The 12,966-nt window shown below is 45.5% G+C and overlaps 1 protein-coding gene and 1 long non-coding RNA gene across 4 annotated transcripts in view; both read right to left on the bottom strand.

Annotated features, from left to right (window-relative positions):
- LOC123328061 overlaps nucleotides 1-8,468 on the bottom strand; it is a 115,157-nt gene extending 106,689 nt beyond the window's left edge. Inside the window, exons 1-4 of one of the 3 annotated variants that reach the window (XR_006639738.1) lie at nucleotides 7,798-8,468; nucleotides 5,115-5,248; nucleotides 4,549-4,723; nucleotides 390-496 (exon numbers count right to left, since the gene is read on the bottom strand). This is a non-coding gene — a long non-coding RNA (uncharacterized LOC123328061). The remainder of the gene's footprint in view (nucleotides 1-389; nucleotides 497-4,548; nucleotides 4,724-5,114; nucleotides 5,249-7,797) is intronic. The other 2 variants (XR_006639739.1, XR_006542795.2) reach the window with 2 other exon arrangements.
- A 1,937-nt stretch (nucleotides 8,469-10,405) lies between these two features.
- The window catches only part of ALDH1A2 (aldehyde dehydrogenase 1 family member A2), a 119,962-nt gene continuing 117,401 nt past the window's right edge, over nucleotides 10,406-12,966 (bottom strand). The window contains exon 13 of the mRNA XM_025295676.3: nucleotides 10,406-12,239. Coding sequence (XP_025151461.2) covers nucleotides 12,167-12,239 — 73 coding nt within the window. The 3' untranslated portion in view covers nucleotides 10,406-12,166. The remainder of the gene's footprint in view (nucleotides 12,240-12,966) is intronic.

Raw genomic sequence — 12,966 nt, forward strand, 5'->3', positions numbered from 1 at the left:
CCGCAGCAGTGCTGTCAGTTGCCAAACACTCCACGTGGAGTGATATTTTAATGTCTCCAAGCTTTATTTCCCTCATCTGCAGTAGGGAAGCTCTAGAGCAGACATCCCAAATGCCTGTCTTCAAACCAGCTGTACCATAGTCACCTGGGTTACATGTTAAAACCATCAATGACATCTTTGGAAAGATACCAAGAAACTGATATCAAGTCTATTTCAAGAGGGATGGTATATGAGGGCAGAGCATTGGAAAGGAACTTTCCAGTATACAAATACTTTCTTTCTTTCTTTTTTTTTTAACTTTTGAATCCATTGCAGTAATAATTCAAAAGCAACAAAATAACTCACTTTTAAAATAAGATGAACCACAAATATAGATTTCCAGGTCCTACCTGAGTCCAGAAAAAATGGGGCAGTGCTTTTATCTCCAAAATGAGTCTGAAACCAGATTCAAGGACTCCTATCCTCCAGGATGACTCCTCCCTCCTGATGGAAGATCCTGTTTTACAGATAAAACTGAGTTCTGAGAATGGTGGGAATGGGGCCAAGTCACACCGTTACTTACCGAACAGTAAGTAAAATCTGGGTTTTCAGTGCCAAGTCTTCAACCTGCTGTTTTTTATGCTCACCCTGCCATGGCCCCAGCATCTTCTCCTCTCAATTCTACTTCTCTGCACAAGAAAGACTTTTCTTGTCTCGGATCCCTTGCCCTTCAAACCCCGCTTTCTTCAAGCTAATCTGGTAAACGGAGTGATGATGTGTTTAGTGGGTACTAATGGGCCAATGCCCTCTATTAAAAGACACTCATGAACCCTTCTGGAAACATTTGCAATCAATGACTGCATTTCACTTCTGTAAAGTAATATGGGGGATTCAGTATAATGATTTTTCTAAAATTCTATCCCAGGAGGCAGGGGAGAAAAAGCAGCAGACTCAAGTCCTAAGACTTGGGTTGAAAGGTTTACCGTGTGGAAGTCATCTCTCTTTTTGGCTCATTTTCTACATGTGTAAAATGAGGGCATTAGATTGAATAATCTCAAAGGTCCTCTTTAATGCTTAACATTCTATTATATAATCCCTGCCTAAATCTGTCCTTTCTGTTTAAATCTGCATGTTCAACCATAGGCTCTAGAAGATATAATTGTGCTTTTGGAACAAGAGTTCTCAGTAACTGAATATTTTGTAACTCAGCATGGTTTTAGCCATTTCAGGATTAAGTGGGTGGCAAGGGGGACCTTGGGGCTTCCCAGGTGGCACAGTGGTGAAGAGTCTGTCTGCCAATGCAGGAGACACAGTAGATGCATGTTGGATCCCTCGGTCGAGAAGATCCCCTGGAGGAGCAAACGGCAACCCACTTCTTGCCTGGGAAATCTCATGGACAGAGGAGCCTGGCAGGCTACAGTCTATGAGGTTGCAAGGAGTCAGATGTGACTGAGCAACTGAGCATTTACACATGCAAAAGGGACCTTTCAGTGCAAATTCAGTCTTAATCACAAAAAAGAGGAATAGCTTGGGATTCATTAAAAAGAAACTGAAACCAAATAAAAGTTAAAGATGGAAAATAGCCTATTAGAATTGGAGAAGACCCAACACGGGAAGTTGCATGTCAGCACAGATACGCTTGACCTCTAGCGATTTCTGCTTCTGCTGAGGGAAGAAAGCCAGGTATGTGTCTGAGAAAGAATGTTCAAGAAGAGATGCTGTCGTTGGCAATGCCTTAAGCTCCCCCTGTACCAGCTGGGATAAAGAGCCTTGATCTAAGGTTTCTTTCCTGCTAAAATGCAAGTGTCTTGAGACAATACTACCCACCCCAAGTATATATGAATTTTTTATTAGGCTGCATTGGGTCTTAGTTGCAGCATGTGGGATCTTTCTTTGTGGCACATGGGCTCCAGAGTGTACAGGCTCAGTAGCTGCAACACACGGGCTTAGTTGCTCTGTGGCCACAGGGATCTTAGCTCCCTGTGCGTGCATGCGTGCTCACTGAGCTGTGTCCAACCCTGTGATTGCATGGACAGTAGCCCACTAGGCTCTTTCTGTCCATGGAATTTCCCAGGCAATTCCATGGGTTGCCATTTCCTCCTCCAGGGGATCTTCCCTGACCCAGGGATGAAACCCTCATCTCCTGTGTCTCCCGCACTAGCAGACAGATTCTTTACCACTGAGTCACTTGCTGCTGCTGCTGCTAAGTCGCTTCAGTCGTGTCCAACCTTATGCGACCCCATAGACGGCAGGCCACCAGGCTCCCCCGTCCCTGGGATCCTCCAGGCAAGAACACTGGAGTGGGTTACCATTTCCTTCTCCAATGCATGAAAGTGAAAAGTGAAAGTGAAAAGTGAAAGTGAAGTCGCTTAGTTGTGTCCAACTCATAGCGACCCCATGGACTGCAGCCTACCAGGCTCCTCTGCCCATGGGATTTTCCAGGCAAGAGTACTGGAGTGGGGTGCCATTGCCTTCTCTGCTGAGCCACTTGGGGGGCCCTTAGTTCCCTGACCAGAAATCAAACCCTGTGCCCTACATTGCCAGGCAGATTCTTAACCACCAGACCACCAGGGAAGTCCCATATATAGGAAGTTATCAAATCTTTTTATAAATAGGGTCTTTTAAATTGTGATAAAATATACATAAAATGTACCATTTTAACCATTTTAAAGTGTACAGTTTTGTGGCAATACATTCATCATTGTGCAACCAACACCACCATCCATCTTCAGAACGTTTTCATCCTTTTCAGCTGAAACTCCACACCGATTAAACAGTAACTCCCCACTTCCTCCTCCCCCATTGCCAGGAACCACTTTTCTACTTTCCATCTCTGTGGATTTGACAATTCTGGTACCTCTTATAAGTGGAATCATGCAATATTTTTCTTTTGTGACTGGCTGATTCACTTAATAAAATGTCTTTAAGTTTCATCTGTGTTGTAGCATATGTCAGAGCATCCTTCCTTTTTAAGCCTGGGTAAAATTGCATTGTATGTATTGCTGTTGTTCAGTCACTAAGTCCTATTCAACTCTTTGTGACCCTACGGACTGCAGTATTCCAGGCTTGCCTGTCCTTCATTATCTCCCAGAGTTTACTCAAACTCACATCCATTGAGTTTGTGATGCTATCCAACCATCTCATGTTCTGTCACCCCCTTCTCCTCCTGCCTTCAATCTTTTCCAGCCTCAAGTCCCTTTCCAGTGAGTTGCCTCTTAGTATCAGGTGGCCAAAGTATTGGAGCCTCAGCATCAGTCCTTCCAATGAATATTTAGGGTTTTATGGCACATTTTGTTTATCCACTCAAGGTCACTTGGATTGCTTCTGTTTCTACTGTAAATAACACTACTGTGAACGTAGGTGTACAAATACCTGAGTCCCTGTTACAACCAGGTTTCGGTGGAGTGGGAGGATCAACCCCCTCCCCTTCAGAGTCTCTCATAACCTTCCCATGGAGTGGGCCCCACCCTCATTACTTGAGGGCTGGCCACACCCTGGCATCGCCCACAGCAGATGCAGCGCCCCCTCGTCAGTGAGCCCTTGCTGGTAGGCAGCTGTGTCCAGCACCCCCAGGCTCCCCTTCCCGACCAGCGAGGCCCTGGCACAGCACAGTTTGGTGGAACGTTTTCCTCACAAGCGTGGACCTTCCTGCCTCTTCAGCTGAGGACACAGACTCATGACTCAAAGTCACGTATAAGAATATCTTCCAAAGTCTTAATGACCTTCAAAATAGGAAAAAACTTAATTGAAGGGTATGGGAAACTCTCTCCTCGAGTAGGACTTTAAAGGTTACCAAAACATTTCTGAACAATGTGTTGAATAGACAAGACTAAAATTGTGGTTGAGTTTCCTGAAAAGAACTCCTGACAAACTTATTTATCACAAAGCCCTTGATATCGCTGAGGGTATGTGGAAAAAGAGACAAGCCTTTCCAATATGGATGTGGCTTTCCGCATTAATTTATTTGTTATCTTTGAGAAGGAAAAGGAAAAAAAAAGCCAAATCAGAATCCTGGGTCATGATGCCCCAAGCCAGGGTGGTTTTATTTTCCCCAGGTTTTTTAAGGTTATCGATTCTTCTTGTGGGTGAGACTTGTATCCAGTTCATAAGAACAACCGTTTCTTGTGGGAATGAAACAGAACAAACAGGCAGCAGAAGAATGTGTTCTGGGCGTTTTTCAGGTTTGCCCTCTGCAGTCCTTCGGGTTGAGCTGATTTGATGTAGCTAAACCCTTGGCAGAGGGCTCCTGTTTTCCAGCATCTGGGCCTGAGCTCTGTGGAAAGGGCCAAGAGCTGGTGGAGAGTTCATACTCCGTAGCTTTGTGAGAGATCTTTGAGAATGCTATTCCTCCACAGGTGACACCCTTCCCCTTCCTGAGAATCCCTGCTGGGCTCCCATTTAAATATTCAAACTAGACCAGTGATTCCCCTTCCAGGCAAAAAAAGAAGAAAAAAAAAAAAAAGCTGCCAATTTCCTTGAATTAGAGAACAATGATAACAACAATAATAACAATAATATTCTATTATCTTCTTATACATAAAATAGAAAAATAACATCAACACAACTCACATTTATTCAGCACAAAGTGGCAAAACTCTCTTCTACTGACTTCTCTGGTGATTCAGGGGCTTCGACTCCACATTCCCAATGCAGGGGGCCTGGGTTCAATCCGCGGTCAGGGAACCAGCTCCCACATGCTGCTCCTGTATGCTGCAATGAAGGCTGAAGATCCCATGTGCAGCAACTAAGACCCGGTGTAGCCAATTATTAAAAACAAACAAACAAAAAACCCTTCTTCTAAATTAACATTGGCTTCCCTAACCCATGTGCCCCTTCTTGCTACCTGTGCTTTTAAACAAACGGGCACCAGGACATCTTCTGGGTAAGAAATTCCTGGATCTTGGTGATTCAGCAAAACTGACTGGGCACAGGTGTGGTTTTACATGAGTATTATCCTCTGACCGCCTCGCATGCACCAAGATTCCTGGTGCCCACACCACCCTTGAAGGCCTCCCTCACACAGGTGTCCTCCGCCTGTCCTCTGCATCGGAGACCAGGGCCTCGATGTGCTAGACCAAGGAAGGTAATGTGAGATCAGCAGCTTCTCTGGGACTGTGGCTTGCGTGAATACTTACATATTTGTTCATTTCCATCAGTTGCTACCTTGTTTCCGAGCTCTTACAATGCAAACGATCATGTACATGCACTTGCTGGTTCCACACTTCTGACAACGATGAGAGGTAGATGGTTATATCACCCTGTTTTCCACCTGAGGAAACTTAAGGGTTAGGGTGGCTAACTGATTTTCCAAGGGCCCATAGCTGGTCATACATGAAACACTTTAGGATTCTCTGCCTTTGCCCAGTAGAGAAGTTCTTTATATTACTAACAGGCTTCCCTTTCCAAAATTAGCATGTCAGATCTGAATTTAAAAGACGGAACACATGGTGGATGGGCAATTTTCTATACACACACACACACACACAAACACACCCCTGGTCCCCAGTCTTTGCCTGACAAGCTCCTGTCCCCTCCTCCACCCCCTGCCCTTGGCATTTCATTTAGCACACACAATTACAGGATGGAAGAGGACATGACTGCAGGCTCTGAGAGTGTTTTGGGCATTACACCTCCCTCAGGGCCACTAGGGAACATGAGCTAATTGTATTAACAAGTGGCATCTGGAATTTATTCAATTTTACACGAACACTGTGTTGTTTATGAATGAACCTCACTTGGGAAATGGAGACTAGGATCCCAGCTGTTTAACAAACAGACTCTTCCCTTGAGTTTGCCAAACTCTGGCAAACTAACCAACCGCTTGGGTTCACGTTTACTGCTATCCATTGGCTACCCCATGGGAGTCCTGAGAGTTTTTACTCTAGGTTATCAACGAAGAGGACTTGGGCAAAGGTCCTACACTATCCTTCCATAAACTGGATGCATCTGCCTGGAGTCAGAAAGAGAGCAGTCTTCCCAGGGTCCTAGAATCCACATGTTTGGCTCCAGAAGGGGTAGAGATAGGAGGGCTCCCTATTCTTTGCCGCTCAGGTGCTCAAGGGAACCTGGGTTGGTGTGCTTTTTATCCTACTCAGAATATAAAATATGAAACCAGGTGTGCATTCTGAAAAACAGGCTGGGGAAATGGCCACCGTCGAAGCTCACTGGGGTCCCTGGGATAAATAAGATGGAGTCTGGGTGATAAGATAAAGGCTACCATTGATCTCCTGCTGCCTTAAATTGTCTGGTATCCTCACTCTCCAAGAGGTTAGAAACCTGGTGGTGGCTCAGGGATGCGAATGGTCAGGGCCAAGGCCTGGGACAATCAAGCATATCTGAAGGGGATGGGGAGAAGTCTTGCTCCTCCACCCGGGGTTCTGATGATGCCCCAAAATCAGCAGGAAATGTTTACAGACTAGGACCTGCACCCTTGAAAATGAGGATCAGGATAAAAGAAGATGGAGTTGTCACTAGCAAAGCCCATTAACCATTCCAGGAAAGAAAAACAGTTTGGTTAATAAAACCAAGTCTAACTGTTTTTCTTTTCCTTGGTGCTTAGTCTGGTTTCACTTGCTCACAGGGGCCAAGGACAGAGGCCTTGCACCTAGACCTTCAGACCAGAGTTCTGAGTATGAAAGGGCTGCCCCAGTATCTCAGCACCAAGCACAGCACTGCTATTCAAGATGGCGGCAGCCCATGCAGAGACGCTGCCCGAGGCATTGTGGTCCAGAGCCGTGAACTGGGCCCCAACCCCGCCCGCTCCCAGCTGGCAGGATCCCTATAAAGCAGCCCCACCTGTCTGAGAGACTGTTGACTCTAGATCCAGAGCTCATATCTTTTGGTTTTTTGATCAAAGAGTAGTTTTTCTTTGCTTCTAAACCAAACTCAGTCTCATTCTGTTGGCTCTAATGACACCAGTCAGGAGGATCCTTACTGGGGACTGACTTGGGAGGGCTGGCAACAAAACTGTGTTATAAAAGAAATTAGTCAGCGCAAGCAGACTTGGTCAGTAACATATATTGTATTTCCTGATAAGGAGGACGGGGACCTGCTCTTGAGAAACACACTAAAAAAGCTGGGCCAAAAGACCCTGAAGCCATTCAGAGGCCTTCACGCTCCAGCAGGAGTGGGGCCCGGGCCATGCTGGTTTCAAGTTCCTCATTGCTACATAAATGGCCAAAGGAAACATTATCCAAGAGTTTCACATCAAAGGCTAAATGGCAGGCTGATTTTCCTTTTAATCTGTCCAATAAGCAAGTGAGGATTAGACAATGTACATGCTTAGGAAGAAGACTTCATGCTGTTCCAGCGTGGACTTGCCCATGCTCTCGTTTCCAGCCTGTCTGCACTAAGGAGCAGTTGTGTGTGAACAGGGTGGCACAGAAAATCTCAATAGAATGTCTGAACAACATACTAAATAAATGGAACTGAAACCTGGGGAACAGTTGGAGCTGCAATCATCCCCTTTACTCCCAGCTGGCTTTAGGAATTCAGATGAGGTCCACCTCTGGGAAAGGAGGCCTCCCAGAATCCACAGGAAACCTGTCCTAAATACCCAGGCTCTATACGATGGCTCAATGCTGCATGAGAAATGATGGCTTTTGATGTCCTGGATTGATCTGCAAAGCAATAAAGTCTTTTTTTTTTTTTTGAGTTTTAGAGTTGTGTGTGTGCAGCCTAGTGTCTCAGACCAATGGAAGAGATCCATCATCCGTGATATTTAATTCTCACACAGTATTGTGTGGTGTGCAGGGCAGGATTGATCATTTGGATCCTACACAGGAGGAAGTGGAGGCCCGCAGAAGTTATATGACTTACCCCAAGACACACGAATGCAGACAGGCCAGGCTGGGACTCCAGCTGAGGACTTTTGGTCACTTCTCTGACCCTCTGATGCCATGTGCTTTTCACTCAGCCGTGTTGCTAATGGGCTATTTCTCTGTGCAAAGTTGTCACTCTGGGTTACCTAAAGGACCTGGAAAAGGTCTGTGTTATCCTTCCATAAATTGAAGGTACGTGCCTGGCAAGGAGTTACAGTGAGACAGCAGAGAAAACTATCGGCTTTTGGCTGAGTTGCCATATTAGACCACGAGCTTCACGAGGGCAGTTACCAGGCCTGGCTCACCCGGTATCCCAGGACCTGGCATAGTAAATACCTGCAGAGGGAGGGAAGGGGAGAGAATGGGAGGGACGAAGGGAGGTTAATTTCTTAGGATCACTGGCCTGCTGTGTCGGCTCTTCTCTCATTAGATTATCACACGTGCTCAAGATGAGGCCTAGGATAGGACTTTGCATAATATGATTTTTCTGGTCTCATTCTGGCTGCATTAGTTTCTCACCTTTTTCTTTACTTCTGCTTTTAACTCATGTGATTTTGTTGTTTTCATTTTTCCTGCTACACTTTAAGCATCCTTGTGGCTGATTAAATATTTCTGGGACATTAGTCCACCAAAAATTAAAAAAAAAAACCTAGAAAAGCAAATGCTTGGGGCTGGTGCACTGGGACGACCCAGAGGGATGGTATGGGGAGGGAGGAGGGAGGAGGGTTCAGGATGGGGAACACATGTATACCTGTGGCGGATTCATTTTGATATTTGGCAAAATTAATACAATTTTGTAAAGTTTAAAAATAAAATAAAATTATACATTTATATACTTTAACAACAACAACAAAAAAAGCAAATGAATACTATACACACATATAAATGGCAGTGAGCATTTCTATTTGTGCCCCCCCAACCAAGAATGCAACCCATTCAATATTAACAAATTCCGGATTTCTTTCCCCAGCAGTGTTGCTATCCTTCCTTTTCATATCTTTCCAAATTCTACTCACACCTATTCCACCAACAGTTTCCTCCCTGACCTCTGCCAGCTAGTCCAGCTCTAGAATCTTCTAACAGAACGTGGCATGTGCTACTTGTGAGCTCTGAGGTTGGCGGGAGCCTGGGGCAGGGGCAGTGCCATGAAACTCACTGGCTAACCCGCCCACCCCTCGCAATCTGACCGAGTTCCAGCATGTGGTAACTGCTCTTGCCAGTCCATCCCGTACCACAAGAGCATGCCTTGGCCTCCCTCACCTCTGCTGACTCTGAAGGTTTACTGAAATTACTTTCCTACCTCAAGCCTTGTTTAAAATCCATCTCTTCCAACAACTTGTCTCTGACCTCTTGAATGCCTTCCTATATTAACTACACATTCCAGTAGATCCACTGTTTCTGTTTTTTACTTCCTACATTATATTTTGTCCTTTATTATCTAAAATGTCATGAAAAAGAATATTATCCCTACAAATGCACTGAGGATGATTTGGAGGAAAAGGTACAATGGAAATCTCTGGGGTGAACAAGAAGACTGTAATTATGTAGTGCGATGACAAAGGACCAATGGGTGTCTCTGTGTTGGTTTTAGTAATGACGCCTGTAATGCCATCTGTCTTTGTTTCCTTTATGTCAGGATCACAAACAGATGAGGTTTGAAGGACTTTATGCTTTGAAGAACTATCAAATTATGTCTTACCTTATTCTGGATTCCTGTTATCTGTAACCTCTACTTGGCATTTAACAAAGCACTTTTACACAACTATTCTGTGTCCATCTTGTTCTCATTTTCTTCTCGACATCTCCAAGTATTGAACACGAGGCAGACTCACAGAGAGCCTACAGCCTACATTTGAGAGTTCACCCCACGCCCGGGGATGGCATTCTCCCATGCTCAATTTGTTCCTCTGAGGAACAAGACACCAGCAGTCCGAGCAAGTAATCCCAGTCCAAGCAACACGTCTCTCCCCAGGACCCACTTCCTTTGTGTCGAAGTCATCGGTTTTGGTTTTTGTTGCACTTGTCCAGGACTTGGGTTGGGGAAGTGGGGCTGGAGGAGGGGATGTGCTGGTCTGAAGGGTGAAAACCACTTTCCTGAAGCACCACCCTGAGAACACATGGAAGCAAACAAGCTCTGGCTGGTCCTAGTCACCATTTACAGCTTCCTTTCTACAGCTGCAAAAATATTGCATCAGGTTGTCAGTTTCTGACTTTGTTTTAGTTCAGTAAATAAAAATAAAGCTACTGATAAATGCCATTAGGAAATGTGAGCTCTCGTTCCGTGGTCCATGTTTGTGAGAACAAGGCCTGAAGATTCCTCTACACATTAACTGTCCCGGAGGCTACTCTGAATGAAAACTGTCATTTCCTATGTTTCATGCAGGGTTGGACTGGTTTGCCACACAGAACTGTATGTATACCTGGCTTTATTTAAATAGAGTCGGAAATAAGGGCTTCATTTACCTTATGACAAGAATACCCTCCCAGACGGCTCAGTAACCAGAGTAGGCAACGTGCCTGAAAAGTCCAGCTGCTGAGCCAAAGACCTAGATGGACTCAGTATGACATGAAGACACTGATAAACATAGCCAGAAGATCCCAAGAAGTACACAATATAAATGCTTTATTGCTAGCACAGAGGTTTCTTTTTAAGTAAATTAAAAGAAATAAATCTTCATTTTCACATTCTATATTGCAGTTCAAGGTAACTAGCTGGCTAGTGGATATGTTCATGGGGACACAGGCTATAGGAGGAGAGTGTGACATTCACACGCAAGAACTCAGAAATGTGGCATCTCTCAAGGCATCCAGCCACTGTCCTTCGTCAATAACAGCAAGTAGAGATTTCTTTAAAATATCATGAGTAGACACAAGGGTTATAAATAGACAACCAGCAATGTTAGAAAGCAGAAAACCATTAAATACAGAAGGCTATATATGTGTTGCCCATATTTCATACACTCTAGGTTAGGTTTGGTACTTTTAAATAAGTGATCTTCATCTAGGTTAGAGATGAATTGGATTCGGCAGCTGGAAGGGAAGCTGACACTGCCCACGTCATGGAGCCTTCACTGGGAAGCAGCAGTGGGGTGCTCAGCTGGGAGGAGAGGGGGAGAGGGGGCCAGCCTGTTTCACGCCATGCCCCCCACCCTGCCAGGAGGCCAAGAGGCAAGAAAGGTGTGTGGACGGGCCATGGGCATGACAAGTGGAGCTCTGGTGGGGCGTGGCAATCATGGCACACTGGAACACTACAAATGGAGAAGGAAACCTCCAGGCCTGGCCAGCTCTTCCAAGGTTACCGCCAGCAGATCTAGGACATGGGAGCCAAAAGTAACACTTGCTGCACCAGGACTAGCAGGTGGTGGGCACAGGGGACTGGGGGGCAGAAGAGGTTGTGGATTCCAACTGCAGGGAGAATTCACTTCATATGAATTGTCTGCAGAACAAGGCATCCAGCATTACCTTCTTTCCAAATTCTCAAATCCACTCAGATCACTTTTTGGTTGATTTGAAAGATAAGCTTTGGAAAAGATCTTATCAATCTATGAAAAACAACCCAGCCCCTGACTTATTCCAGAATAATCAAGAAGGAATTAAATGCATACATGCATGTGTATACACACACACACACACACACACATCCCCAAACCATGCAGTGAGTTCTGAGGCTGTGAACTACACAGAATGGTCTCTGGAGCTCCATCTCCTGATCTTTCACTCAAGTTATTTATGGATGTAAGAAAACCAGACTGGGTCAGAAACTTCCTAAGTTCTTTCTCCTTAGTACATCTGCAGTGTACCAGCTCCTGGCATTTTCAATCTGGTCTGGCTCTAACTAAAACCATTTCATGTTTTACTTTGAAGAAATGGATAACATGAAATGGTAATTTGGCTGCAAAACCTTGGAAAATTGTTCCCGGCCCAAACATCTGCCCCAAATGAGCTCAGCTGAGATCTCCTTGGAGGAGCAGGAGGGGAGCGTGAACAGAGAGAGCCTGGAAGAGGGAAACGAAGACAATGGAAAGGCTATCTTTGCTCATGAGTGAGGTCCTCTGTGACAGGCATCACACAGTACAGCTCCCTTACTCAGCCCCTCACCCCAGAAAGACACACTGGATGTGCCCACAGCTGCTCCCCAGGCCTTTATCCCATTTCCAATATTTGGTATTATTAAGGTGATCCCTCACAGAGTGCCAAGAAACCACGCCCACTGGCTTGCATTCATTACACCCAGCGAATGGTCTACATGCTGTCATTTGAATTGTTAAATAAGGACTGAGTATTGGGGATTCCTGAGAGCTGGGCCCCACAGGGAAAGCAGAGAGGGGAATCGTGCAGGCTGGTCTTCACCTTCCTTCTTGGCCATCTTAAGAGTTCTTCTGGGGGATCTTTACTGTCACAGTCTTAACTTCAGAGTACTCTCGCAAACCAAATTCTCCCCTGAAAAATAGAAAAGGGCAGAATCAGGCACCTGAGGCCAAAACATTCCAACGTGGGCTTTCCCCTTCAGGAAATGGGGTAGAAACCCCACTCCTACCACTGGACACCCGGGACGTGTCTGTGCTCTCTTGGGTCTCCTGGAGATCTACTCCACTTCAACTGAAAGAAAACCACGAGGTTTCCAGGTAACAGTCCTCTTGGCTTGGGATTCTACATTCCTTCTCATTAGTCCTTTGGTTTAATGTGTGTGTTCAGTCGCTGAATCGTGTCTCTTTGCGACTCCCTGGACTGCAGCCAGCCGGGATCCTCTGTCAGTGGGATTTCCCAGGCAAGAATACTGGAGTAGGTTGCCATTCCCTTCTTCAGAGGATCTACCTGACCCAGGGATGGAACCCAGGTCTCTTCCATCTCCTGCATTCTTTACCATTGAGCCACCTGGGAGAGTGGAAACAAATACCTAAAGGCCTCCCATGGAGGAGTACAAATCACCTATAATGTCTTAAAAATAGAATCCTAAATAAATACTGTCCATAGTTCTCCACAGAGTCGGGGGAAGGAGTCAAGAAATCAAAATAACTGACTGAAGAGGAACTGGGATGTGGTAGTAAGCTGTTCCCTAAGACTTGCCTTTGGTCACTTCCCCTCCTGGCTCACGGCACTCTCTGGGATCTTGGTCATGGACCAAGGGGTCTGTGTCATCTGGCAGACAAACACTGATGGCACTGCT

Source organism: Bubalus bubalis, chromosome 11 (genome assembly GCF_019923935.1).
Source record: "Bubalus bubalis isolate 160015118507 breed Murrah chromosome 11, NDDB_SH_1, whole genome shotgun sequence".
NCBI lineage: Eukaryota > Metazoa > Chordata > Mammalia > Artiodactyla > Bovidae > Bubalus > Bubalus bubalis.